The following is a 26,999-nucleotide window of genomic DNA, read 5'->3' as shown; positions in this document are numbered from 1 at the left end:
AGACCGGCGCGGGCAAGTATGTGCCCCGAGCGGTGTTTGTGGATTTGGAACCGAGCGTGTGCGACGAAATCCGCACCGGCACGTACCGTCAATTGTACCACCCCGAACAAATCATTTCCGGCAAGGAAGACGCGGCAAACAACTACGCTCGCGGTCATTACACCATCGGCAAGGAAGTCGTCGATGTCGTGTTGGACCGCATCCGCAAGCTCGCCGACAACTGCACGGGTCTGCAAGGGTTTATGATCTTCAACGCCGTGGGCGGCGGCACCGGCTCCGGGTTGGGCAGTTTGCTCTTGGAGCGCTTGTCTGTCGACTACGGCCGCAAGTCCAAGCTCGGGTTCACCATCTACCCGTCCCCCCAGGTGTCGACTGCTGTCGTGGAACCGTACAACTCGGTGCTAGCGACCCACGGACTCTTGGAGCACACGGATGTAGCGATCATGTTGGACAACGAAGCCATCTATGACATTTGCAAGCGCTCCTTGGACATTGACCGCCCTAGCTACACCAACTTGAACCGTTTGATCGCGCAAGTGATCTCGTCATTGACGACGTCGCTCCGCTTCGACGGGTCGCTCAACGTGGACGTGACCGAGTTCCAGACCAACTTGGTGCCGTACCCGCGCATCCACTTTATGCTGTCGTCGTACGCGCCGGTGATCTCGGCCGAGAAGGCGTACCACGAGCAGTTGTCGGTGGCGGAGATCACCAACAGCTGCTTCGAGCCGGCGTCCATGATGGCCAAGTGCGACCCGCGCCACGGTAAGTACATGGCGGCGTGCCTCATGTACCGCGGCGACGTGGTGCCCAAGGACGTGAACGCGGCCGTGGCGACCATCAAGACGAAGCGCACGATCCAGTTTGTGGACTGGTGCCCCACGGGGTTCAAGTGCGGGATCAACTACCAGCCGCCGACGGTCGTGCCCGGCGGCGACTTGGCCCGTGTCCAGCGCGCGGTGGCCATGATCTCCAACACGAGCGCGATCGCCGAAGTGTTTTCGCGCATCGACCACAAGTTCGACTTGATGTACGCCAAGCGCGCGTTCGTGCACTGGTATGTGGGCGAAGGCATGGAAGAAGGCGAGTTTTCCGAAGCGCGTGAAGACTTGGCCGCGTTGGAGAAGGATTACGAAGAAGTGAGCGCCGAAACGCAAGAAGGCGATGGCGAAGACGACATGGAGTATGGCGAAGAGTACTAGGGATCGTATGCGGTGATGATAGAAGGGCACCACCCCTTCAAACCCCGGTAGCCCCACAATGAATTGAGCGTAGCGATAGTATATCTAGATGGCATTGTAGATTAACGATGGAACAAAACGTGTGCTTGTGTTTTGATACTTGGCTTTCTTGGTTTTGTATTATTAATACTAATTTGATATTTAGTGGTTTTGTAGTATTAATACTGCACTGTAGTAATTAAAAATGATATTAATAGTATTACTACTGTGGTACTAGCTAGTACTGCTCAATTTGTTTTCCAGATTCCTCAATGATACTACGAGATTACTATCACTATCCGGTATTTTATCCGGATGAATAACTTGCCTGGCTTCACACGACATCATTGAACTTCCTTCGATACATATCCATGGACGCCTTCCTGACTCAACTGCATGCGCAGCCGCTGATCTTCACGGATGGAAGCGTTCCGTTCGCTTATGAAGCCATGACCACTCGTCTCCCTAATCTCCTCAACGACATGGCAGACCAGAACTCCAAACCCCATCCGCACAAGACGCTTCCGGCCGACGCGATCGCTGCCTTACGAACGCTTGCGGCGAATGTGGGCGCGAATGGTGCAATTCCCGCGCTTTCTGATCCATCGAGCGACCCCACGTGGCATGCTGACTGGAAGCTGCATGGGGAAGGGCGTACTTGGCACAATGCAGCGTGGTTCTTCGCGGAAGCGTACCTATTCCGATTGGTGCTCGACGTGACGGGGTATGCTGTTCATGGGATCGATCCCTACCATTGCCAGTACGAACACATGTTACCAATACGAGCCCACCTCATCATTGTTTCTTGACACATAGGAAGATGGCCGAGCTCGATGACCCGACGCCGTGGCGGTTGCTCGAATCCGCGGCCGCCCTCCACGACACCATCGACGACACGACTGCCGACGAGTCGTTGGGCGTGCTTCTCAAGCTCAGTTTGTGGGGCAACAAGGCCGACGGCGCGTACAAGCAGGTCAAGGACTCCATCCGAGGCACCCATGCGACGCTGGACATTGACGACGCGTACCTGCTGGCCGACGATTCCGCGGCGGTACGTCCGTGACGTCGTGCGATAACGTCATCATGATGTTGACATACCCAGGTGATCCAACATTTGGCGACGCACAAATCCAAGCCCGTGCACTTTATCAACGACAATTGCGGCACGGAAATCCTGTTGGATCTGGCGCTCGCCGACCATTTGCTCACCCACGTACGTGTCGATGACGTGATCAAAAATGGTCGATGACGTGATCGTATCGTTCTCATGTGTTGACGTCATCATTCGACATGGCTGTAGAAGTGGACCCCGTCGATTGTGCTGCATACGAAGGCGGCGCCGACGTACATTTCTGACGCGACGCCCCACGATGTGTTGGAAACCATTCACCTCATGGGCCATCCGTCTCGGTCGCCGCACGTACGCGCGCTGGCCGCCCGACTCCAAGCGCACGTCGACCGTACGTTTGTTTTCAAAGGGTATTTCAGCGGTAGTTTGACGTTCTAGTGTAATCCTAGACCACCGATTGGTTCCCCAGTCGCACCTGTTTTGGAACCAATACCGGTTCTACTTCGAACTCCCGGCAGACTTGAGCGCGGTGTTGGCAACGGCGGGTCTCGTCATCTCCAAGGGAGACGCCAACTACCGCCGCTTCCTCGGCGACCGCCTCTGGCCCGCCACCACGCCCCTGCGCGCCGCCGCGCCTTTCTTTCCGACGTCATTTGTGACGCTGCGCACGATGAAGTCGGATCCGGTGGTTGGAATCGCCCCAGAAGTAGAAGCCAACCTGAACGAGGAAGACCCAAAGTGGCGCATCAACGGCAAGCGCGGTGTCATTCAAGCAGTGTTGAAGCATTGATCTGTCTTGCAACTGGATCGTGGAGATGCTAGGATATACTAGACCGGATGGGGCACGTCTGTGAAAGTGAATACAGACAGTAGATGGCTTCGTGATATTATGAAGTTTGCATTCGCGACTGTTGCTTCTTGTCAAATGGCATAGATAACGATGGTATATTTTCGACAGTGCATTCAATGATAACGTTAGTACTACATACTGTACTAGTGCTGTAGAATGATGGTTGATAATCAACACTTGGACGAGAGTGGGACGTGGAGTGGGTCGTACGAACTCACGGAATAATGGCAAAGTGCAGCTGAATGGTCACTTCTACAAGCTTACGACAGATCTAACGATAGTTTTCAATCGAACGTGATCTAAATATTGCCGTCGATGCATGGCTCAAACTCATGTGTCAGTGTCCACTAGTAGTAGTATACAGTATAAATAGAAGTACATTAATATCCTGACGTCGAAGAAAGATCACCAACACGAGAAGATACAAGTCTTCTTGTTAGGTGTAGGCAGGCCCACCACCCCTTGCATGTCAACTTAGGGATGGGAATGAAATTAGCACATTGCTTCCTGTCGAGATGCAGAATATCACGAAAGCAGCGGCGTGGTTTCTGCAGCAGCGGCGGCGTTGTCTGCCAGCTCAGGCGTGTGCTTGACAGAGTAGACGACCCACAACGTCAAGGACATGCCGGTGCCGATGCCGAGGACGGGGTTCAGGACGAGCATCGTGGAAAGCGGGGCGTGGAACACTAGATAGAGGCGGAGGCTGTCTTCGGCAAAGATGACACTGCCGACGACGAGGGCGAGGCCCTTGAACTGGTTGCGTACTCGGGCGTTGGTCTGCCACACGCGGTCGAGGCGCGCGACGCCGTCGCCTTTCGTTGCTTCGTACCACGACCGGTACACGAGCCAGACCAAATTGAACGAATTCTGCAGCAACGCCGACAGCAAGATCACGACTGCGATGACCATAGGAGGCAAAATGTCTTTGAGGAGCCCAACGCGGGGGTCGTTGGTGACTAGCATTACTGCAATGCCCACCCCCGTGATGCCCAGCTGGACCATGGAAATGTAGTCGATGCGGCAATTGCCTACGAGTTCGTACAGACACTTGCCAAGGGGCGGCACGGTGTACAGAATCATGGCATTGAGGGTAGACGTGTATTGCGACGCAAGCCCAAAGATAGACAGTGGCAGCACGACGTTGAAGAGAAGCACGCCCGATTCATTGGCTGGGGCGATCGGGGGGCTCGAAGGGGCTGCATTTTTTGACGCCATGTGTCGTTGCGTTCCGTGGTTGAATGTCGATAAATTAAACATACATATGTACCCAGAGAACAACAGGCGTGGCCCGTCGATTGACGTTTGAACGTGAAACTGTCGCCGTTTCGTGAAATACGCATGCAATGCCCAAATTCCAAATCGGGTTTTGCCTGCAAAACTTGTGTTGGCTACTTGTGTCGTCGTGTGATTTGGATGCCAAGCGATAGATTGGATGCATGACATGATTCGTCATCACGTTGTCGCATAAGTGGTTGGTAGCACTGTGCCATGTCCATCGCTCACAGTTTACCACATTCCCCCATACTGTAGCCCCCTCGAGCCTAGTAATGGAAATGTTGCAACTGGAGCATTATTGCTATCACGACAGAGTGACTAGAGTCCTCGTTGTGCCATAGTAACTCGCATGGCCACCGGTATGTCATTGGATGCCTACTGTAATGCTCAGAAGTGTTTACTTTAACGACAGCTTACATCTGTGGTGGGTGCCACAGATAAGCATCGACAAATCCAGTACTTTTGAACTTCAATGGATGCGCAAGAATACATCACACACGTTGTCGCTCACGACAGACTGGATCGCAGGGACTTGCAAGGGCCAGTCGTCCCAGCAGCGTCGTCGACACGAGCAGTTTCACGCTAAGTTTGGCGGAATGGTACTTGTAACTGCTCGGTGAAACAGTCGTCAACCGATGGGCAAGGCCCGAGGCGGCGTCCAAGTAGTAGCACCAGAAGTGCCATCACGATGAAGAAAGTGAACGAGAAGCGAGCCGTCAACGCCGTGAACCTTCCGAAACTGTCGACGACGTCCACGGACGGAGAGGTCACGCCCCGGCGCCCCCCGAGGTTGCCACTCGACTCGCCATCGTCGTCCGAGACCCCGCAGCCTCCGCTGGCATTGACCCCGATTCTAGGCCTCGATGGGGGTCTCACGACGCCAACAAAGCCGGTGGCTCTGCTGGCCCCCACGACACCGTCCAAGCAGTCGAAAGGTCAGAGCTTGCGCGCACGCAAGCTGGAAGATCAGCAGTCCCCGTCGCATCAGCCGCCGTCGGCTGTGCTGAATACCGCGCAGTTGTACGACCCCACGTCGTCATCGCTGCTGAATCCGGCGTTCGAAGTTGACATGACGTTGTTGGAGGCCGAAGTGGAAAAAATGAAGCAGCTCGGACAGGCCGCCGAGGGCCACGTCGAAGCGATCTACGCCAACAACACCAAGGAGCGCATGTTCTTTAGACAAGCCAGGTATACTGACGACTATGTACCACCGCCCGTCGTATTGCCCAACCTCCATTTTCGATATCAATCTTGTTTCTATGGGATCGTGGTGGTCTAGCTCGGAGATCGCCAATATGGAATCGGACATTGTCGCGAAACGCAGGGCCAGGTACATATGCAGTCGTCACACGTGATTTGTTGTAGGGGTTGGTCCACGTCTGGACTATCTATGACTCATTGGATGACCTCGACTCTGTTGTCTGTAGCGTCCAAGAAAAGCAAGCGTGGGGGGCCGAGAAGGTTGAATTCGAAGCGCTGTTGGTGGTCAAGGAGACCGAGTTGCACACGAACGAGCGAGAACGCGCCAAGCTCTCCGACACCCTCACGCAGACGATTCAGTACTTTACCCACGAAGTCGAAAGCCGCGACCGCACGATCGCGGCGCACGTGACCGACCTGCAAACTACCCGCGATGGTACGACCCTAGAATGCTTGATGCTATACATGCATTTTGATTATGCACGTTTGTGTGTGCAGTGCTGGCGTCGACGGAGCACAGTTTGAGGCAAAGTCAGATGCAGCACCAACGCACCGTGGACGCATTGGCCAAACATGTGGACGAGTTGGACGTGACCAAGTCGGAGCTCGCGGGGTGCCGCCAAGTGGTGGCCCAGCACGAAGTGACGATGGCGAATCAGTCCAAGCACATTCTCGCCACGGAAGCATCGCTCGCTCAAGCGCGGACAGCGATAGCGTACGTGTGTGTATTGATTGTTGAACGAAACGCTATCGCTGTTGTTGTTTGCACTTTGAGTGGTTGTCGCGCACCTACAGTATCCCATTCTCTCTACTGACGTTTTGGATGGATATGATGCAGGTCGTTAGAGGCCAAATGTGTCGACCAGAAGGGCACATTGCACGCGTACAAGGAGGAAATGCACGGGTACGTGTTCAACGTGGACCAGCTGCGTCGAGACGTCAAGTTGGGTCAAGACAAACAGGATGAACTCACGGCGGCGATCAAAACGCACGAGAAGACCATCGCGTCGTTCAAGCGACAGCAAGCCAAGTGGGAAGCCGCCAAAGCCGCCCATGACGTCGAGCAAAGCGAACAACGCGCCATGACCAAGGTACCCCAACTGGAAACTGCCTTTCTCGTCACGCCAAGTGCAATGTCGCTTGTACGAACCTTGACCGTCTCACTCATACCTGTGGCGACATGGGGGGGCTGTAGATGTACAAGGAACGCATCGACGCCCAAGCCAAGATGATCCACCGACAAGAGGAATCGATCGTAGCCAGCACCGTCGCCCATGTAGCCGACTTTACCACCATCGACTTGCAGACGGCGCAGCTCAAAAGCTTGGCGCGCACCGTGGGCGATCAAAGCGCATACATCGCCAAGCTTGAAACCACCTGTCGCGCCGCGGAAATCCAACACCTCAAGAATCGGTAAAGGATACGTCGATAAATTGTACCCCGTGAATTCTACTTCACAACCCCACGCCATCATACGTGGATGAGGTTTACTACCGATCCCCTAGCGTTGGTTTATTAACACGTATAACTTGACAAGTTATACGTGTTGAAATGTCAAAACTTGTGAATAGCCAGCATGGATCATCTATGCATTTCCACCATCCGTTTTGAATAAAAGTTCAATTTCTACTAGTTACGACTAACTACCACGATACATAACCAATACCGGTATGTCTTTGTAGGTCCCTGATCGAGCTATTGCAAACCAAGATCCACGGGCTGGACGATACTGCCGTTCGTCAGGACAAGGAAACAACGTCACTTCTCGAACGGCTGGCCAAGCGCGATGGAGTAGTCGCTGCCCGGGATGCCGAAGTGGCGGCGCTCAAGGCGGCGTACGAGAGCATGTCGGCTGAGCTCATGGGCCAAGTGGAGACGAATCAAGCCGCAATTGCCGTGCACATTGCCGTGATTGCATCGATGCGGGCCACGCAAGAAGAGTTAGTGGCCACCAAATCCCAATTAAAAGCCGACCTCGACTTGCAAACGGCCCGCGCCAACGACTTGGACGTAGCGTTGGGGACGTCGCGCCGGGAGTTTGCCATAAGCGAAGACAACTTTACCAAATTGAGTCTGCGTCACAGCGTTGACGAGGCGCATTATACCCGGACGATGGAGGACCTTGTGGCGTGGACTAGGGCTACGCTGGACGAGCGGGGGCTGGAGCTGTCGGAGCGGAACCAGGTGCTGCGGGAGGCATCGGAGGACGCCGCCGCGACCCTCACCGCCCTGCAAACGATCCTGGACGAGACCAACGCGATGTTCGCTGCGTGCCAGGCGCAGGCGCGGGCGACGGCGGCCGACTACGAAGCCAAGGTCATCGAGCGAACGGAAGCGTTGGAGCAACAGGAAGAGAGGATTCATTTGCTGGAGATTCAGCTGAAAATGAACGCCGAGCAGGCCAACCAGCGCCGACAGACTTTGCACGAGGATCGACAGCGGGAAATGGCGCAGTTTCAAATGCAACTCAAGGGCAAAGAAGACGTGTTCGAGATCGAACTGAGTCGCCTCAAGACCCAACTCCAACAGGTAGTAAAATACCCCCCAATGAAGGTCATATGTTGTGACACGAGTTTGTACTTGTGTAGGAACGCGCGACGGCGCTAGCTCAATTGACTACCCTGCAAGAAACGTCCGAGCTGGACATGTCCAAGGTTCAAAGTCTCTTGCAACAGGTTCATGGACAACTGTCGCTTGTGTCCTGCGCTGATTGTTCGATGGGTATACGTTGGGATACTCTGATTCGATTTCGACATTGAAATTGTCTGTGGTGGCATTATGAGATTATGAGATTGTCTTAAATGGGGAGAATCTGATAGGCTTCGTGGTTCCGGTGACCTTCTCAAATTGTTACAAGTTGGAGAATCTGAAACATATCTGATACTCCCGTGGTTATAGGAGCGAACAACATCGGCCGCCACGATCGCCCAATTGGAAGAAAATGGCACGAAATTGACATTGGAGCGGGCCCAACTGCGCGACGACCTCGCACATGTTCGAGCCGTGGCGGCCCAAGCGACTAGAACGAGTCGAGACCAGCTGGGCATGTTGGCCGAAGAAGTCCGGGGGGTAGCGTATGCAGTCGCGGCGGCGGAAGTCGCCCAGGACAAACTCGTGCAACAACATGACGCCTTCGTGGCGAACTTGCGCGTGGAGCATGATGAGAGTGTGACGCGCCTTCACGCTAGCCACATCGCTTCCGTGACCTCGTTGCAAGAGGACCATGCCAACGCAATGGCGGCGCAAGTGGCACAACAGGCCGCGGCCGCCAAACAATTCCAAGTGGAGCTAGCAACTTTGCAAGCAACGCATACCGTCCAGGTGGAGGCGGCGGCGGAGGACGCGCAGCGCCAGCGGTTGGAGCTCGAAGCCAAGTTGCAGTACCAAAAGGAAACGTTGACGGTGCAGCTCAAGGCAAGCAAGCTAGCGTTTGAAGAGCAGCTTGTCGAGCAGCGCATCCGCCTCGAGTGTTTGATCGAGCACCAGCGCGATACATTGGAGGGGCAGCTGCGAGACCAAGTGGCACACGCGACTGCCCGCGACGCCGCAGCTTGCGCGGCGTTTGACGAGAAGCTCCTCGCAACCAAAACCGACTTGGAAGGCGAACTGGCTAAGCAACGCGCGGGCTACGAGGTAGTGATTTCGCAGCAACGAGAGCGGTACGAAGCTACGATCCGGCAGCGAAAGGAACGGTACGAGCTGGACGTGGCCACCCAACGCGCCGAGCTAGAGTCCACACTCGCCACGACCAAAGCCAGACTCGAGGGGGAGCTCGCAGACATAACGCTGCGGTTGGGGACTGAGTTGCGGACGACGAAGGAGACGTTGGAGACGGACTTGGCGACCCAGAAAGCGTTTTATGAGTCTACATTGCGCAGGACTAAAGAAACCCTCGAAAGCGAAAACGTCGAAGTCAAGACGACGCTGGAGGGGCGACTTGTGGCCGTGCAAAGTACTCTGGAAAGCGAGTTGGTTCGTCAAAAGGAACGTCTGGAAGGTCAAATCGCGCACCAAACCCAAGTATTTGAGCTCGAGATGGCAAACCAACGCCGTCGATTCGAGACGCAAATAGCCGACCAGAAGACCGCGTTGGAGGGTCAAATCATGAGTCAACGGATGGAATACGAAGCTGAAATCTTACGGCAGCGCACCGACCTGGAAACATCCATGAAGCAACAGGTCGATGTGTTGGAGCGGCAAGTCGCGTCGACGCGCGCGGCGTTGGAAGGCGAGGTCGTGCGCCAAAAATCGGAGTTTGAGAACGAAATAGCCGAGCAACGGGGGACGTTTGAGGCGCAGCTGGGGGCCCTGGACGCCGACCTCTCGGGGCAAGTGCGTGAGTGGGAAGCAAAGTACACTGAGGACACGATGGCGATGAGGGCGAAATTTGAGCATGACCTGTCGAGCCAACGCACGGAATTAGAAGGGGCGCTGGCCAGGCAAAAAGAAATTCTGGAGTCGGACCTCTTGACTCAGAAACAGACGCTGGAAGCCAAGTTGGCCCGGCAAGAAGACACGTTCGACACGCAAATGGCCGACAAGTGCCGTCGGTACAACCTCGACATGGAGGCGCAAGTGAACGCGTTTGAAAAGCACATGGCCGAGCGCAACGACGCATGGGAGGCGGCGGTGCTCGCGCAATCCGCACAATTCGACAGCCAGCTCCAAGCGCTCGTGCAGCAAGCGGAGCAGGATCAAGCGGTGGCCAAGGTGGCCATTGACGGATGGGAGATCAAGACGAGCGACCTTGAACGCGTGACCAGTCTCCGTATCGCAGAGTTGGAATCAGGTACATGCGTCACCATCAACACCTCGAAAGGAGATGGGTTAGTTGGGTCGACGGTTCAACCATTGAACGGAAGAGAACGAGTGTGCTTAACAGAATGGGGATACCTAACCCGACGACGATTGGCGTAGAGGTGGCATCCCTGCAAACGCAGCTTGGAGACAGCGTGAATGACCATGCGGCAGTGGTCAAGGCGTTAGCGGCCGCGGACATGAGCCATCACGAGGCCGCCATGGCCGCAGAATCGACGGTCGCGTCGCTGATGCAAAGTACGCCGTCATCATCACGACTTGCCTCAACGACTGACGTAATCGTCGTAGACATTGCCACGCTCGAAGCGCACGTGGCCCAGTGTTACACGGGGGACTTTCTCCTCACGCGAATTAAAATGGGGTTGCGGTCGTTGATTCAAGATCAATTTCATCCGAATGTGGCAGAGCATGTGGCCGGCATGACCACCCTCGACGACTTGGACGCGCTCTTGGCCATGCTCTTGGCGCTGGCCGTCGAGTGCCAGACGTTTGTACAGGTACGACGACCGTCCTACTGTGTACACGGGGTAGGGGTGTTTTTTTCCTTTTGCAGTCGCCAACCCTATCCCTCACGACCGACACGATGGGATGTGTGTGTTGACTAGCTGGGGCCACAACGCCTCGGCGTGGACGTGCTGCGCAAGGTAGTCGACGAGCACGACGAGTTGTGGGCAAACGTCCCCGTCAACGACACGTGTCATCGTGACATTCGCCAAGTGATATTTTACACGAAAGAACACACTCGACTGCTGCACACTCTGCCCCGCCTCGTGCCGGAACTAGCCCCGAGTGTGGATGCAGCGTTAGAGTACATTTCAGCGTACCAGTCGCTTCGTCGTGACGCAGCCCCCACGTTGACCTCGACTGAAATGTACGGTTGAGTAACATGACGTTATCGTGGTGGTATGTGTCACGATGACGGAATGGTTCTAGGTCCACCAATCCCTCCAACAACGACAACGGAGGAGACGCTGGACAGTTGCTGGCTACCGCAAAAGACATTATGGACGCATTGCAAGCATGGCAGTCGTGCCGCTTGAATGTGGCAAAAGGTATTGAACCGTTCGTATGTTCGTGGTAGTAATTGCTCGGTCCGGTGGTTGTGCATAGCGTTACGAATCAACGACAACGGTACTTGTTGCGAAGCCGACATTCTCGCTTGCATCAATGAGTATATGGGGCTCAAAGACAAGACGGGCCACCGGTTCCAGCTTCAAGAGGTAAGTGTGCCACAGTGTTTATATATATATATAATATATATATATGTACGAGTATGTATATACCCCATGCTCCAACCATTCGGTCATCCTGTGAACCCACCCATTCGGCCACGAAAATGAATATTTGTTGTTTCTCATAACGGTCTTAGGTGAACTCGAGTGTGATTTTCGAGCATCTGGACACGTACCACGCGTGCTTGAGCCAGGGCAAAGCGATTTTAGCGGCAGAATCAGGCGACGTGGACACGGTGACGCTACTGCGTCACGTCGATGCGTACGACCAGCTTCGCACCCGTGTCGCCGGCGTCATCCACGTACCCAAAGAGACTGTCGACAACCACACGATCCTTCAACACGTGCAAGAATGGAGCAGCTTGCGGGATCACGTGGCGCAGACCCTATCTCCTATGGGCCAACACAAGATATCTGATTCTGATTCTGATGCGCGGCCGACCGCGGCGACGATTGGCAACGTCGTGGACGCGCATGTTTCGATGCTTCGGGCGGTGGCTGGCGTGTGGGGCGTCGTCGACGACACTCCCATCGCCCCGTCCCGAATTGTTGCCACGTTGCAAGAGTACAACACATTCCGCGAAGACGCCGCCGCCGTGTTGCAGCTGAGTCCAGTGGTGACGTTATCCCCTCGTGACGTGATCGCGACCTTGGTCGAATACGCCGGCTTGTGCAAACACGCGGCCAACCAGCTCGAGTTAAAGGCATCCCGCGCGACCCCTCGCGATATTACCGACGTTCTCGACACGTACCAAACCCTCCGGGCCGATGTACGTGTCACATATCTGATTCCGCCTTGCTGGGTATACGTGAATCTGATTCCATTGTATGATCCCATTTGAGCTGCTACATCTGATTTTGCACGTCGGATCATCCATATGTCTGAGGCTATATGTGATACCATCTTCCGTTTCAACGGAAACATATGATTCTTCACCTCTGATTCCACCTCAGAGATTTTTTTGACGGTATTGATGCCATGACGACGTAGTGTGCGCGAGTGTGGCAAGGGGTGGGCCTGCCTCTTCTCCCGATGGTGCCGACATCCTCCTCCGAGTCGGGGGCCTTGGTGCCCGTGTTGTCCAAGCGAAGCTCCGCCAAGGACATCTTGGCGTGGGTGAACGACTACCACGCGTTGCGGTCCCGCGTGTCCGTCCTCCTCGGTCAAGACGGGGGGCTCTGCACTTCGGAAGACGTCGTGGCGGTCGTACAAACGTACTTGGAGCTCGCGGTGAAGCACCGCGACTTGGTGCGCGCCAAGATGGCCATCGAAGCCAACAACAACGCGCTCATGGGCAGTTTGGACGTGGCGCGGCAAGCGCTGCAGGACCTCGAGGTGCGTGTTCGGGAGTCATTATCTCGATCACGTCATCGTGTGTGATGATGTTTGGTTGACTGGTAGATGCGCGCGGCAGCGGTGGGCAAAAAGTATGGCCTCGTCGTGTTTTCGTCGGGTAATGCGCCGTCGTTTTTCGAGTCGTTGGACCTCAAGCTCCAGGACGGAAAGGACTTTGAAACGGCGTTCCACCGGCGTAAACAAGTGCACGAACAGGACAATGCCGCGCACGCTACGGCCGTAGACACCCTCCGTCGGGAAGCCGCGGTCGCAATGGACGCCCTCCGGCGAGACCTCGACACGGTGAGCACCTCCGTTTAGTGCCCTGAAGAGTCGGTTTCAGAAAACTATCCATGTCAAGATATCGAGTTTTGTTGGTTAGAGTCGTTATAGCCAGTGTCTGCTATCAAGTTGTTATGTGAACGATATGGCCACTGACTTTGTTGTTGTTGCGGGTCGTGAACAGAAACGACAAGACGCGGAACGCAGTGGGGCTCTGGCCTTGGCGGCGGCCGAGCGGGCGCGCGCTTTGGAGGTGGAAGACGTCAAGACTGCCAGCGCGCGGCAATTCGACGACTTGCAGCGCTCGACCGCATGTCAATTGGAGTCGTTGCAGCGAGATCTCACCAATGTTCGAGCGATCAAGTTGAAGGAACAAGCTGACTACGACGCGACCATGGACGCCATTCGACGGGCCCTCGAGGTAACATACATACATTGCATGGCATTTACGAGGGAGTATTTCATGGTGGATGACGCTGTATACGTACCTGATGTGTATCGTCGTGGGGGGGCTGTAGGTGCAGGCCACTGAGACGTATAGCCGAAGAGACGGCGGCGAGAAAGCGGCCTTCTTTGCGCGTTATGTTGACCGCGACCGCATGCTCATGGAGTTGGTGTACGGCGCCATTCGGTCCGTGACACAGTTGCTCTCGACGTCGTCGGCCAACAAGGCGGGTGCGACTATGCCCACGGAGCTGAGCCATGCGATTCTCGGCTGCATCAAGGAACTCAAGCGCATGAAGGAGTACGTGATGGGCTCGTTTGATGCATTGCAAAAGGACATGGCGCCGTTCCTGCCGTTCGAGGTATGATAGCCATAGACAACTTATAGATCCATCCCCCTACTTCCCCTAACATTTCCCCCTTGTACCCTCCATTTCATTTTGTTTCAGTGGCATCGAGTCAGCTTATACATGTATATTGTGCTGTTGAGTGTGTCATGTGGATGGATGGAAGGACGATCGTCATGGAGACTAGTTTGAATGCGACTGAATGCCTTGACTTTGGGGACAACGACACTCAGATTCCTACATGCGACAGACAGCAACCAAAATTGCCTCTTTTGAGCGCTATTTCTCGGTATTGCGATTCAGTTTTCGTACAGACCCATGCAATTTCAATGTGTAATGTCGTGGAAAACAAGCTTCATTTCGCACATGGCGTATCTGTGTGAATTCACTCGATACGACTACGCTTTCTTCAATGGGATTGCCAGCAAAAACGCCAGTCCTTTGACAATAATCCTGTACTTCGATCGCTTGCTTCACATTGACGTTGTGCAGGTGACGTGGCACGCTGTGGAGTGGCAGCCAGACATGGATCTCGCCACGTGGTGCGTCGAGAGCTGCAACAAGACCAACGAACATGCGCGCATGCAGTTCCAGCAGTTTCTGGCTCATGCCAACTCGACCATGACCATGTTGGCGGCGACGCAGCGGGAGAGGGCGATGGAGGTATTGGCGTTTATGCGACGAGGTGTCGCGCCATGCGACAACTCGAGCCAAGACAAGGACGCGAGCATGCTCAAGATGCGGCTCATGGATGCGGTGACAGACCGCGATCAAGTGGGGCTCGAGCTGCAGCTAAAAGAGACGTTTTTCACGGACTTGCTGCATCAACACAAGGCCGTCGCCGCGGATATGCATGCCAAGCTGTCGCAGCAACAGCAACTGTGGAAGGCCATGATGGCATCTTCGTCGCCAACACTGTCGCAGCCCCCGAGATCACCCACGATGAAGCCCTTGGACGACCAACAGAAGTTGACCATGGTGAAACCTGGGCCAAAACCTAAATGGCAGGAAGACGACCCCACGACGACCGTGTTGTCGAACGGCCGAACGCTGAAGGAGCGCTTTGTGAGCGACCTGGCCCTCGAAACTGGTCAGAACCCGCCCATGAAACGAGGGCAGACGGTGCAGGTGCTGCGCCCGCCGAATGCAAACGCAGGCGATAGCTCAACGCGTAAGATTAGCCAGCCGTACGTGTCGATGGCGGTCACCCCCTCCAAGCACATTCAATCGAGTAGTGTGCACCAGTCCAGCGCTGCTGCTGTGCATTTGAAACCAGGGAACGACACCAACCGCCAGCAGCACTTGTGGTACCAAGGTGTCAAGCAAATCGATGGCCAGTCGCTGTCGTTAGCCTTGGGCTACATCCCCACAAGAAACAGTTTGGTTCTGGATGTGTTCAACACTGACACGGAGTACATGCAAGCTATCGAGGTGAACCCAAAGCTTCTGCAAGGATTCAACAAGCCGCTGGTACGTTGTGGGCTGGGTGGATAGGTCGCCACATGTGCCTCATGTTCTGTTCACTTTGCATAGGCGGAGTTGACACCCGTGGAGCAAAGACACGTGGTCGAAGCAGTGCTCACGCGACTGCATGTAGACAGTCGCGGCGGCAACATGCAAGTTGGAGTCGCAGTCGACGATCTGTAGCTCCACGCATTAGAACAGTGTAATTTGTGAATGGTATAATATTGAAATGAATAGTTTGATTGGTTGGCATATGTCCAATTGAAAGGTTGGACGTCTTTTTCTATCCAATCAAACGCCTTTTCTACTTTTCGTTCCACCAATCAGGTGCCGTCACTACTTTTTTGATTTATTCCAAACAGCATGCACAGGACGCGAACACTACGTCATGCAATCCGCGTCGTCGGCGACTTGACCAAGGTAATACGTCCCTACACTCGTCACCACAAGCACGACGCATGTTCATATGTAGGTTCCTCTGGGCGTCCTTCCTGAGGAGGGCGTGACGGCGTCCATCGACCATGTCTTTCATGCTGCCGACGTCGAGACGTTTGCAGCCTTGTCGGGCGACTCGAACCCATTGCATGTGGACGCAGCGTTTGCCGCCACAACGACATTTGGAAAACCTGTCGTTCATGGGATCCTATGCACCAGTCTCTTCCCCACGATCTTCGGCGCGACATTTCCTGGCGCCATCTACGTCGCGCAAGATGTGCGATACCACAAACCCATCCATGTAGGGGACCTTGTCCATGCCGAGATTGAAGTGCTGCAAGTGAAAGCGCGCATGCGGCTGGTAGTGTGCGCCACGCGATGTCTGGACCGCCACGGCGACGTCGCCATTTCCGGTCAAGCCAAGGTGTTGCTGCCGAAACCAACGCTTTCGGCCGATACTGGTACACCCACCACCACCAGTGCAGTGTAATGTGAACATCCACCGCAAAAGTCCATATAATGTTACGCCCACATGTCGCTCTGGCATATTCGTGGGTAGAGCCACCCACATGACAACAAAGCAATGCATGATACAGCTCATGATCCATAATGTCTCTGTAGCTAACAGTAAACAGAAGCAACGAGGCGCTGGCCTTTGCTTTCACATGACCAGTGCGTTACTGAAACTGGCATCGATGAAACTTCCGGTTGAAACATCCGTCGAAATTAGCAAATCTTTGGTAATAATTTCGTGAAAATTTCAACAATTTGATTGTGTCAATTCTGGTCGCACGGGGATGCTCAGTGTCACGATTAATGCGAGACTTCCTTGGAAGGAGGTTCACGCCACAGGGACTTAACAGTCTCGGTGACGCCAGCGCCTGTGACGTTGAGGGTAATGAGGCCGAGGAAGGTGACGATGGACGCGCCAAGGACGCCAGCACGGGCCAACGTTTTGAAGTTCTTGGGCACATAGTCGGACACGACATTGTTGATCCCAATGTGGCTGTGCACGGGGACAAGCACGGCAAGCAAGTAGTCGACCGGCACGTTCAACGCGGATGGGCTGAGCACCACGGCAGCAGGGACCAACGCCAACAGACCGTAGCTCGTGTAGTGCATCACCTTGCTAGTGTGCTTGGAGTTGTCGGCTACGCATTATCACCATCAATCCATGTATCCATATATGGTATGAATGTGCGTAGGTGTGTAGTACCGTTGAGCACAGCGTTGAAGCCGGTGTCTGCCTTGTTCTCCGTGAACTTGGTGGGGTTACCTATACAATCAAAGTCATGAGTATGTCATGACACAAAGTAGAAGATGATGCATGTACCCTTGCGGAAGCCTCGGGTTTGCGTGGCGGCAGTGCGGCGGACCGCCGTGGAGCTGATGCGGGCGAACATAGTGGTCGGTCGACTGGACTGGCTGGAGTGGATATGAGGTGGCGGAATTGACCCCCACAGGTGCGACGGGATAAGTCCAGAAGTTGCCAAATAAGTTCGATTCGAGCGTCCATGAAGTCCAACTCTCAGTTACTTCGCACGTTGAGCAAGTGCTTTGCAGCGACCACCTTCGAAGGCCACCATTGAGAGCATCATGGGGATCTGTGCATATTGAAGGATGAAGCGTGAGTGTAATTGTGCCTAAGGAGACATTTAGCGTCCGCGGCAGTGTGCTTGCTTTCCACAGTTTGGTTGAAGCAATGCCATTGGTTGAAAAAGTACGCCAGCATCCAATCAAATGCAATTAACAATCAGGGTTAATCATGTGAAGTACATCATATTGTATTGTAAGCAACTGTTTTTAAATTATATACGTCCAAATTATTTAGTTTTGACTATGTTAGATTTATGATGCGAGTTCTATTTATTATAGAACATGAGTCAGTGTACATGATTCGATATAGTATTGTCACATTATGGCATCGTGAAGCTAAATGCACGCAAGTCACTTGTCATCTTGCCGACCTCACCACAAATGTGCCCTGTCCCGGTGCTCCTGTTCATGCTTGCGGCTGTATGTGCCGCGATCGGACTTCGATATCGAGCGACCGAAGGTGACTGTGCGACGAAGCAGAAGAATGACCTATCAGGACCACCCGTTGATGCAACCAAACCAATTGCTGGTCGCGACGACAGTCGTCGTGCCATTCAACGTAGTCCCCACTCCTGACGACGACACGTCGAAGAGTCTGGTCACGTGAGCGCAACTACATTGATCTCAATCCAAGACTATTCATATATACATCGTGCATCAATGTGTACTAGAAATGCTGCTGCTTGGAGCAGCAATGTACATACAGTTAGTTGCTCATTCGGACCTGGATGTAACCAACCACACAAACACTATTGGAGCATTCCTTCCAATTTCACTGGTGGTTTTGCTCAACGTGATGACGACAACGAGCACACCCATATTCTATACAAGAACGAGGCGTGTACAGGGGTAGTATATGTGTGACAGTTTACGACAAAAGGTGGTAGCGGTCGGTAGGGTCTAGTGCCGCCGCGACCTGCCTTGGAGGCTGTTGGTCTTGACAGAAAAGATGAGCTTCACGGGCACGCCACCGTCCATGGTCACGGGCACCGAGTTGAAGTACAAGCCGGCTTTGTACCGTGCTTCGTCTGCGACACCGTCGGTGTGCAGGTCGGCCACTCGTTTTAGCGACACGACGCAGTGGCCGACCACGCTCTCGTGGCGTACCCATACGAGCATGTGCAGGTCCTGCAGACTTCGCTCGTGGTGCAATTTCACGTTCAAGCTGAGCGTGGCCACATTCGTGATGGTGATATTGCGCTCGCCGGTGGCCTCTGTTTGGCGAGTCAGCAGATCGTCTTCGCCCAGCAGCGGCGCGACCACACGAGTCTTTTTCGGCACGTGCGAGTGGTTGCCCCACGTCACAACCTATCCAAGGATATATACATGTCAAATATATATATATATATTGTCAAGTCGATATATTCGAAAGTGGGGTGCTCAATCGAATGAGCAGCACCAAATCGGCTGACGACATACGATCAACCAATCAAAAACCACAACACGAGTCAAGTAGCCAATCAAATCCACTCTTCGACCAATGCAACATCATATTAGTGTGTGAATGAAATTAGTGTGACACTGGACGGTGGGTATTTACAAAAGTCAGTACAAAGAATCGACCGATAGATTTGGCGAATCAGCATAAAAGTCCAATTTTAAGGTAAAAGAGAGACAATATATCACTTTTCGACAACATGATATATTGTTGGGTTGAAGTCTCGAGTATTAATAAATAGAAGCGACATTGACAAGGGTACATACATATCGACGACACGACCAAACAAATAGAAACATCGACAGAGAACGGATTGAACCAATCAGATTGCAGAAAACCATCAACATCGAATTAGTGTATGTGTGACCTTTAATTGGTGTGATATACCTATCACCACAGGAAAACTATACTGTTTATTGTCGATTTGATATACAAATTTGGGGAGGAGGGGTTGCAATCGAATCGCGCCGACCAAACCGATCCACAATCGATCTGATTGGTTGAATTTCATTGAGAAATGGGTTTTGATTGGTTAATAATTTTGAGCTCATCTGAGGTAGCCAATCAAATCGATTTAAATTCCAACGAGAAACCACAACATAATGAAATGTCACTCGAAAGCACAATATATACAACACATTCCTTCATGCAGTACAACGAAGAACGACCCGGTCGACAGATTTCACGAATCATCAGCACACACAAACGTCACAGGCGTTTCTGGGAAAAAATATACCCATACCATGTTGAACAGCGTGAGCACCGTGGTCACGGGGCCGTGGGGGCCGCCACCGTACGACGGGCCCTGCAGCCGCACACTCGGTCGCAAGTCTGTGTACGCGCCCAGCCCATCTACGCAACCACGTCACATGTCATCCTCCTTGCTTTTCTCTGTCACATATGTACCTGGAGCCAGCCCCCCTGGGATGTTGGTCATGGCCGGGCGGACAAACTTGAGCAGCATCGTGCATGTCACGGGGCTGTGATCTGACACGTCCATGCCGACGCCGTCGTTGATGCTTTGGTAGTTATCCACCCACCGCCCTTGGATGAACGGACACGGCACCTTCTCCGCGACCAAGTCCGAGTTGCGCATGGGCGTCGAGTAGACCAAAATGCGATCGCACCATCCCGGTACCCGCTTTTTGACTTGCCCGCCTACATACAAGTCAACCACAACACACGTTAAAGATTTTCAAATAACCGAGAAAAAGAGAGTTGAAAATAATAATAATGAGAATTCGTGACCATATATATGTATCATTGATTCAAGATTGTATTGAATTATAGAATTATATTCGCGTTTTGTATTTCAGATCAACGACAGATACGGTAGTTATACACTCTCCACCACCACACTTTTCACATGTTTCATCGTGACTAAATCAACACACAAAATAGCATTCATGCCCATCTTATCGTCACACAACACGGCATTCCCCACCAATAATCTTCTTGGTAGTAATCGCGCCATACGAATTCAAATCTTGACAAGTCCAAACAAAAGCAAACACTCTATTCTAACACGCCATATTACACCCGAAAAGAACTACTATAACAAACGTACGTTAAACACAAAAATACAATATCATGAAATCACAACAAAGAATCATATCAATCCCACCAAAAATCACTGACAAAAAACACACTATATCGTAGAGACGATATACATTCCACGAGAACAAACCAAAATAACATTGTACAACTACTATAATAAACATAGAATAAAACAAGACAACATGTGAGAAACCATGATATATATATATATCAAACTCCTAAAATACTACATTCCAACAAACGATATATATATATATATATATATACATTTCATCGAGCACACATACAACATATGACCATATCATATGCAGCGATAGAGAATGGTTCCATCCACGTTACCTTTGTAAAATGGCTCCTTGTACAGGACGCGGTAGACCCGCTCCGGCCACCGCGGGTCGTCCATGTCGACATGTCCTCGGAGTGGAAACTTTTTGTAGGTCGGGTAAAAGTTGTGAAACTTGTCGGGCTCTTTGAACCCTTCAAAGATGCCTTGCTTGCGGTCGTTGAGGAGGCCATCGCCGCGGTCATGCAGTTCTTCGATGCGGTCTTCCGTCAAGAGTCGGCACACTTCGGTTGCGTCCATCTTGACGATACGGTAGTTCAAATCCCCCATCCACACAACGTGGTGGAACTGCTGCGTCAGGTCAAAGTACGGATGGCCCATGACCTTGCCGAGGTTGGTGTTGAGTAGGCGGATCTGGTCGCGGCGGTACGTGTCGTTGCGGGCATCGAGGTGGCAGTTGATCAAGCAAAGCGTCGAGTGTTTGATCTTGAGGGCAACCGCGACGCCGCCCTTGGAGCCGGATGCAATGTTAAACTTGTGGAGCCCCGCGCGTAGTACTTGGACGTCGGCGGCCACGTGGTCACCACAGAATACGGCCATGCCCGTAAACTTGGTGCCCATGAACGCGCCGTCGCCGCGGCCGCGCACCGCGTCAAACACGGCGTCCGTCGGGGCTTGTTTATTGGGTAGCACCACCTTGTCGTTGCGGAGCTCCTTGCGCTGGTACCGCAGCAGCTGCGGGTTCCGGTTCAAGTAGGCTTGAATGGCAAAGTACACGTTTTCGTTGACGCCTTCCTGGACCCCCAACACGTACAGGTCGTACCCCACGGGTACGAGATGGCGTACCATCCGCGACGTGTCGGCGTCGTCCATGAGCCCCCGCGAGTCGCTGAACGGATCCGCGGCGCCGAGGTTCCACGTACCAATCCAGATGGATATGTCGCCTTCTTGCCGCGTGCCGGACGACGAGTACACGTACTTTGAGCTGTCGGCATGTGCATGGATGTGAGGTTTTCGTCCAGGGGTAGTTGTCGAGGACATGGAGGAGGACGCAGGGACGGGCGGGGACGACGACGGAAGGGGCGGAGGAGGGGGTTGTTGATGCTGGATGATGTTGTGGTGCGCAGGGGGCGGAAGCATCGACCGAGGGGGCACCGACGACGAGTGGTGCCGTGGGTGGTGGGGGACGTGGTAGTTCGGCGGCGACGATGAGACCATGTACTGTCCAGTGTGATGCTGCCGCCCGATGCTTGAAGGAGACGTCACCCGACGTCCGTCGTCTGGGAAAGCAGTGGGCACGGACCGATGACCGTGGAGTAGATACGGCACCGATGGCGCCGTGTCCGCATGGGCGCCAAGGGACGACGTGTCGCTACGAGTATCCTCGTCGTCTTCCTCGTCATCGTCGTCAAAGCCGCCTGGACAGTCGGTGATCCCGCCGCCATTGATCGACGTCGCCGAGTGCTCGTAGTCTTCCATGTACCCGATGGAGCTGCTATCGTCTTCGTCTAACCCGTCAAAGTTCAACTGTTCGAGAAACGGAGATTGGAATGTCGACATGAGAGGTGGTGCCGGTTGGGAAGGAGTCGGTCGCGGAAGGCGAATCGTCGACGCCGGGTCATCATACTGAATCGTTCTCGAAAGGTCCAAGGAATCCATGCTGCTCCAGCTCGAGTTCTTCCGCATCATGGTCGAGTCAGACGCTGCCTTGTAGTACCCTGGATGGTCGTTGAACGCAACATGCGTCGCGAGGGGAGACCCTGAGCCGGGTCGACCGCGGATTTGTCGGTTCTTTTGCGATGCCGCCGCCGCGGCAGCAATCAAGTCGCGACCACCACCACTGGATGATGACGGTGTCCCGGCAGACGACCCACCTGCTTGGTACAGGTCTTGACTGCTGCCACGTTGGGAAAGGTACCCACCACCAACGCAACGTGGACTCGTGATTCCTTGCGCATACAAGTTTGTGTTGCTACCACGTTGCCCCCCGACTGGGATGCCCGAGTGATACAGGCCACCGCCTCCAACTTGCCCGTGGGTGCTACCGTTGCTCGTCCTACTCGATGCCGACGTCGGTGGGTACATGGACGTTGACGCTTTGGGTGTGGCATAGTCACTTGGAACGCGGTGCATCCTCATCTTCTGCATCTTGTCGTGCAGGTCATGATTGCTCATCACAATGTCCACGCAGCGCCGCCGATGTGATGTGTCGGTGCGGTATCGGTTATAGGACGAGCGTAAGAAATCGGGTGCAGGGCACGTACAGGGCGTACATTATACATTATGTACTGTACGCTATATGCCTTATTTGTATGGAATGTATGTACGATATCGAACAACGGACACAGGCACAGTCGATGCGAGCCCCAAATCCATTTTCGTTCAATCCAGCGGCACAAACGCGCCGACGCCAGAAAGGACAGACCGCCGCGGACTTGTGACGGAAGGCGTGTGATGGTTGGTGCGATGCGAACTGTTATGCGTGTGATTGTTAGAGTGTGGTCCTTATCGCAAGGCGGCAATGCGACATTCAGGTGACATTTGAACTAGCTTGTGCTATTTGAGAGAACGAAAGGGATTGCGCAGTGAGCGCGCCATTGCTAGGACTTCTGCAAAACAACGATATCGGTATGTCAAGAGTAGGGATGTATAACCAACTGCATCAAGCACGCTCTAGGTGTTGGCAGCATTACAAATATTGTGCCCTGTGGCTATGGTATGGGGCATAGAGGAGTCAGAGGAGTCGTGCACACATTTGAGCTCACCGTGTTGACTCGATTCGATTGCTACAAGCATGCGTGAACTTCATGGACAATAAGCTTATGACACACACGATCATCCTCTTACTATACGCACTTGCATGGTATAATACCATTCCTTGATTCTTTCATGGCCTTGGTCGCACAAGATAGCTTGCAATCCTGCTCGCAGTCTCGGCATTCGGACGCTTTGACAAGTATGTACGCAACGCATGTTCCACCCTCATTTTTCACCAGATCGTCAGAATTCGACCGCTAGCGGCATGCACTTGTCTCTCTGATTTTCTTCCCATCCTTCATGTACATGCGGTAGTCGTCGAAGTTATCCATGAACGCTGGGGTTCATATGGCGGCAAGTTGACGCAGCATCGATCGATGGAACAACTCTGCTGTTGTCTTTTGCTTCAACTGGCTTTGCCCGCCAAATTGTCCGATTCAAAGACTGGCCAATCAAATGCTAGACAGTCAAATTATAACCAATCAAATCGCAAGGATGAGATACTTCAAGAAGGGGTGGGGGAAGGATTTTGACTTGACATTTGTATCCACTATGTGGATATGGAATCGTCCACGTGGCCACAGATATTTGCACTGAGGTGGTCCACGTGTCACGTTTGACTTGATATTTGTATGCATGGGGCCTCCAACAGAATATTTTAATGTAATGTTTGAAGATCGGATGCATCTCAAACGATGTCATACAAATATCAAGATGCGGATTTGACCTGGTCATGTATTTTAATGTGGTGAACCTCGACACGGATTTCATGCGTTTCCAGGATCCATGCCAAGATCACGGTCACTTTCGCTTTTGCTGGATTCCTGAAGATGCGATTTTTCACGTCGCTGTCCGCCTTGCTTTTGCTCGGCCTTGCCGCCGTCTCTGGCGCCACCATCGAGGAAGAAGAAAACGTCCTCGTCTTGACCGACGAAAACTTCGAAGAAGCAGTGACCTCCAACGAGTACTTATTGGTGGAATTCTACGCCCCGTGGTGCGGCCACTGCAAGTCGCTTGCCCCTGAATACGCGAAGGCGGCCACTGCGTTGTTGGAAAACACCCCTCCCTACCGCATTGCCAAGTTGGATGCCACCGCGCATGCCAAAGCCGGCGAAAAGTACGGCGTGTCTGGCTTCCCCACGTTGAAGTTCTTCAAGGGGGATACAGACCCGACTGCCGTCAAGGCGTACACTGGTGGTCGTACCGCCGACGAAATTGAGAAGTGGGTCATCAAGAACTCTGGCCCTTCTGTGAAGATCATTGAAACCGCTGAAGAATTGAAGAAGTTGACTGACGCCAACGACGTGGTTGTGTTGGCCCACATCGACGATGTGGCCGGTACGCAAAAGGACATCTTGGAAAAGGTCGCCGACGGCGAAGAAATCGCTGTTATCGTTGCCACGACCGACGCCTCGTTGCACGAAGACGCCAAGGCCGCCGGCTCGGTTGTCTTGTTCAAGAAGTTCGACGATAAGAAGGTTGTGTTTGACGGTGAGTTCAACAAGAAGGACATCGCGGAATTCATTGCCGGCAACAACAAGCCCCTCGTCATGACCTTTTCCCAAGACAAGGCTTCTCAAATCTTTGGCGGTGACATCCAAGTCCACTTGTTGGTGTTCGCCGACTCCACCAAGGACTACTACGAGTCGCTCGTCGAATCCGTCACCGAAGCCGCTGCCGTCAACAAGGGCAAGATCTTGCATGTGATTGTTCCTCTCTCGGAAACCCGTATCGTCGAATACTTCAGCTTGAAGGAAGACGACTTGCCTGCCATCATCTTGGTCAACATGGCCGCCGGCATGAAGAAGTTCCCGTTCCCCACCAAGGCCGCTGAATTGACGGAAACGTTGACCGCCGCCGCTTTGATCAAGTTCGAAACCGACTACTTCACTGGCGACTTGAAGCCCACCCTCAAGTCTGCTGAACCGTACGACGACAGCAACGAAGCGGTCAAAGTGATCTCGGGCAAGGAATTCCAATCCCGTGTGATTGACAACAAGAAGGACGTGCTGCTTGAATTCTACGCGCCTTGGTGCGGCCATTGCAAGACGTTGGCGCCCAAGTACGACGAATTGGCCGAAAACTTTGCGTCCGTGGACACGATTGTGATTGCCAAGATTGACGCGACTGAAAACGAAATCGACCACCCCGAAGTGGACGTGAAGGGGTTCCCGACCATCTTCTTTTTCCCGGCCAACGACAAGGCCCACCCAATCGCGTACGAAGGTGCCCGTGAAGTGGCCGGCTTCACCGAATTCTTGAAGAAGCACGCGACCAAGTTTACGTTGGACGGCGAATCCCACGGCGTGGACCACGACGAACTATAAACTACTATTGAAACCCATACTGTAGCTTCTTCGTAATATTATCGAGTATTATGCACGCTTCAGATGTTTATATATGTCTACCAAAAAGGCACAAACGGAACATACCAGCACAACACGGAAAACGTGTGCGGGTCAATCGCTACAAAGCATGCATTGAACGGCGAGTTGGGCTTGGGAAAGAGTTGGCAGGTCGCGTTGGAGACGGCAATTTCCTGCTGGTTGGAGTCGCGTTCGCCAGTGTGCACCATGTAGAGCGACGTGCGGACGCCAATTTGAGTCTTGGCGAGTGGATCGGCGGCGTTTTCGCTGTGGTGGTGATGGCTCGAGGTTGCTTTGTGCACCGACAGAAGCGCTTTGTACACTTGTTTGGTACAGTCCAAGTACGGCTGCAGCGTGTCGTCGTGCTGGGCCATGGCGCCGCCGATGGCCAGACGCTTGAAGATCTGGAAGATGGCTTCGTCTTGTTCCGAAGATGAGAAGAGGGAGGACTCGTGGTCTGAATGAGGGTTCACGAGCATGTCTCTGAGGTTGTCGTTGACGGTGCAGTCGTCGACCACGTCGTCCATGCACCGGCGAAGCATGCCGCCACAGGACACGATGTCTACATGTTATTACATGTGAAATGAACTCGAGTGACGGAAGCATGTACCCGGGCACGCTTCCAGCTTGTCGAAGAAGGCCATACTCAAAACGTTCGTTTTGAGTTTGCGGAACGACAGGTCGTCGAGAGATGCTGGCATGGTCGCTGGAAACTAGCGTTTTAGCTGGTTAGGAAGAAAGTGTGAGTGGATGTGGTGCGCACCGGGAGGTTCGCTCGGACGGACTTGCTCTCAAAGAACGCACGAAGGAACGCCGCGTCGTTGGCGGGGTCGAACTTGCCGCGCATACGGAACCGCTTCACGCCGCCATGTTGATCCAAGTTCCTGCCATGATAGTGAGCTGTGTTGGTGCAAGGGGGGAGTTGGTACCATTGCATGAGCTTCAACTTCATCTCACTCGTTTCCCACTGAGATGCCTTGTGCGGAATGCATTCAAAGCTGTATCGAGTCCCCTTATCCAGCACCGACAT

The 26,999-nt window shown here is 53.4% G+C and overlaps 9 protein-coding genes across 10 annotated transcripts in view; 5 read left to right on the top strand and 4 right to left on the bottom strand.

The window, feature by feature from the left end:
- Positions 1–1,202, top strand: part of H257_08697 (tubulin alpha chain) — a gene marked incomplete at both ends in the record, with an annotated part of 2,634 nt that extends 1,432 nt beyond the window's left edge. The window contains one exon of the mRNA XM_009834721.1: positions 3–1,202. Coding sequence (XP_009833023.1) covers positions 3–1,202 — 1,200 coding nt within the window. The remainder of the gene's footprint in view (positions 1–2) is intronic.
- A 373-nt stretch (positions 1,203–1,575) lies between these two features.
- Positions 1,576–3,243, top strand: H257_08696 (hypothetical protein). The gene is made up of 5 exons (XM_009834720.1): positions 1,576–1,980; positions 2,037–2,271; positions 2,323–2,433; positions 2,521–2,680; positions 2,739–3,243. Exons 1-5 carry the CDS (start codon positions 1,592–1,594, stop codon positions 3,077–3,079), a joined length of 1,236 nt encoding a protein of 411 aa, XP_009833022.1. The 5' UTR covers positions 1,576–1,591; the 3' UTR covers positions 3,080–3,243.
- A 291-nt stretch (positions 3,244–3,534) lies between these two features.
- On the bottom strand, positions 3,535–4,410 carry H257_08695 (hypothetical protein). Its single transcript, XM_009834719.1, has one exon. It carries the CDS (start codon positions 4,394–4,396, stop codon positions 3,665–3,667), a length of 732 nt encoding a protein of 243 aa, XP_009833021.1. The 5' UTR covers positions 4,397–4,410; the 3' UTR covers positions 3,535–3,664.
- A 636-nt stretch (positions 4,411–5,046) lies between these two features.
- Positions 5,047–15,791, top strand: H257_08694 (hypothetical protein). The gene is made up of 21 exons (XM_009834718.1): positions 5,047–5,602; positions 5,694–5,744; positions 5,842–6,050; positions 6,113–6,329; positions 6,453–6,705; positions 6,810–7,027; positions 7,297–8,143; positions 8,203–8,289; positions 8,513–10,403; positions 10,532–10,669; positions 10,721–10,929; positions 11,038–11,303; positions 11,366–11,484; positions 11,543–11,652; positions 11,802–12,434; positions 12,656–13,000; positions 13,067–13,303; positions 13,467–13,703; positions 13,801–14,088; positions 14,566–15,543; positions 15,607–15,791. The coding sequence occupies exons 1-21, from the start codon at positions 5,103–5,105 to the stop codon at positions 15,718–15,720; spliced, it is 7,947 nt and encodes a 2,648-aa protein (XP_009833020.1). The 5' UTR covers positions 5,047–5,102; the 3' UTR covers positions 15,721–15,791.
- Positions 15,792–15,892: 101 nt separating this feature from the next.
- H257_08693 (hypothetical protein) lies at positions 15,893–16,568 on the top strand. Its single transcript, XM_009834717.1, has 2 exons — positions 15,893–15,957; positions 16,010–16,568. Exons 1-2 carry the CDS (start codon positions 15,901–15,903, stop codon positions 16,460–16,462), a joined length of 510 nt encoding a protein of 169 aa, XP_009833019.1. The 5' UTR covers positions 15,893–15,900; the 3' UTR covers positions 16,463–16,568.
- Positions 16,569–16,663: 95 nt separating this feature from the next.
- On the bottom strand, positions 16,664–17,467 carry H257_08692 (hypothetical protein). The gene is made up of 3 exons (XM_009834716.1): positions 17,306–17,467; positions 17,189–17,248; positions 16,664–17,123 (listed from the first exon to the last, which is right to left on the bottom strand). The coding sequence occupies exons 1-3, from the start codon at positions 17,373–17,375 to the stop codon at positions 16,786–16,788; spliced, it is 468 nt and encodes a 155-aa protein (XP_009833018.1). The 5' UTR covers positions 17,376–17,467; the 3' UTR covers positions 16,664–16,785.
- Positions 17,468–18,278: 811 nt separating this feature from the next.
- Positions 18,279–23,069, bottom strand: H257_08691. Of its 2 annotated transcripts, XM_009834714.1 has the most exons (4): positions 20,903–23,069; positions 19,913–20,164; positions 19,749–19,858; positions 18,279–18,876 (listed from the first exon to the last, which is right to left on the bottom strand). In XM_009834714.1, exons 1-4 carry the CDS (start codon positions 23,019–23,021, stop codon positions 18,469–18,471), a joined length of 2,889 nt encoding a protein of 962 aa, XP_009833016.1. In that variant the 5' UTR covers positions 23,022–23,069; the 3' UTR covers positions 18,279–18,468. The 2 variants fall into 2 exon arrangements, with proteins under 2 accessions (XP_009833016.1, XP_009833017.1); XM_009834715.1 differs by lacking the exon at positions 18,279–18,876 and having other exon boundaries at positions 19,653–19,858.
- A 1,333-nt stretch (positions 23,070–24,402) lies between these two features.
- On the top strand, positions 24,403–26,008 carry H257_08690 (protein disulfide-isomerase domain). Its single transcript, XM_009834713.1, has one exon. The coding sequence runs from the start codon at positions 24,434–24,436 to the stop codon at positions 25,928–25,930; it is 1,497 nt and encodes a 498-aa protein (XP_009833015.1). The 5' UTR covers positions 24,403–24,433; the 3' UTR covers positions 25,931–26,008.
- On the bottom strand, positions 26,008–26,999 carry H257_08689 (hypothetical protein; the record flags this gene model as incomplete). The annotated part of the gene is made up of 4 exons (XM_009834712.1): positions 26,008–26,531; positions 26,580–26,682; positions 26,733–26,853; positions 26,899–26,999. The coding sequence occupies 4 exons, from the start codon at positions 26,997–26,999 to the stop codon at positions 26,008–26,010; spliced, it is 849 nt and encodes a 282-aa protein (XP_009833014.1).

This window comes from Aphanomyces astaci, assembly GCF_000520075.1.
Source record: "Aphanomyces astaci strain APO3 unplaced genomic scaffold supercont1.20, whole genome shotgun sequence".
Taxonomy (NCBI): domain Eukaryota; phylum Oomycota; class Saprolegniomycetes; order Saprolegniales; family Verrucalvaceae; genus Aphanomyces; species Aphanomyces astaci.
Note: the sequence above shows the minus strand (reverse complement) of the source record. Positions and strands in the feature narration are given on the sequence as shown.

Bases quoted from the DNA above. Each gene is read 5' to 3' on its own strand.
- H257_08691 (XM_009834714.1), bottom strand. From the start codon at position 23,021: ATGAGCAATCATGACCTGCACGACAAGATGCAGAAGATGAGGATGCAC. The intron at 20,165-20,902 runs GTAACGTGGATG...ACTTGTATGTAG, and splicing joins CAAGGAGCCATTTTACAAAG to GCGGGCAAGTCAAAAAGCGG. The intron at 18,877-19,748 runs GTATGGGTATAT...ATCCTTGGATAG, and splicing joins TGCTCACGCTGTTCAACATG to GTTGTGACGTGGGGCAACCA.
- H257_08693 (XM_009834717.1), top strand. From the start codon at position 15,901: ATGCACAGGACGCGAACACTACGTCATGCAATCCGCGTCGTCGGCGAC. The intron at 15,958-16,009 runs GTAATACGTCCC...GTTCATATGTAG, and splicing joins TCGTCGGCGACTTGACCAAG to GTTCCTCTGGGCGTCCTTCC.
- H257_08694 (XM_009834718.1), top strand. From the start codon at position 5,103: ATGAAGAAAGTGAACGAGAAGCGAGCCGTCAACGCCGTGAACCTTCCG. The intron at 8,144-8,202 runs GTAGTAAAATAC...GTACTTGTGTAG, and splicing joins TCAAGACCCAACTCCAACAG to GAACGCGCGACGGCGCTAGC. The intron at 8,290-8,512 runs GTTCATGGACAA...CCGTGGTTATAG, and splicing joins TTCAAAGTCTCTTGCAACAG to GAGCGAACAACATCGGCCGC.
- H257_08690 (XM_009834713.1), top strand. From the start codon at position 24,434: ATGCGATTTTTCACGTCGCTGTCCGCCTTGCTTTTGCTCGGCCTTGCC.
- H257_08696 (XM_009834720.1), top strand. From the start codon at position 1,592: ATGGACGCCTTCCTGACTCAACTGCATGCGCAGCCGCTGATCTTCACG. The intron at 2,272-2,322 runs GTACGTCCGTGA...TGACATACCCAG, and splicing joins TGGCCGACGATTCCGCGGCG to GTGATCCAACATTTGGCGAC. The intron at 2,434-2,520 runs GTACGTGTCGAT...ACATGGCTGTAG, and splicing joins CCGACCATTTGCTCACCCAC to AAGTGGACCCCGTCGATTGT.
- H257_08695 (XM_009834719.1), bottom strand. From the start codon at position 4,396: ATGTTTAATTTATCGACATTCAACCACGGAACGCAACGACACATGGCG.
- H257_08692 (XM_009834716.1), bottom strand. From the start codon at position 17,375: ATGTTCGCCCGCATCAGCTCCACGGCGGTCCGCCGCACTGCCGCCACG. The intron at 17,249-17,305 runs GTACATGCATCA...TTGATTGTATAG, and splicing joins AACCCGAGGCTTCCGCAAGG to GTAACCCCACCAAGTTCACG. The intron at 17,124-17,188 runs GTACTACACACC...GATAATGCGTAG, and splicing joins CTTCAACGCTGTGCTCAACG to CCGACAACTCCAAGCACACT.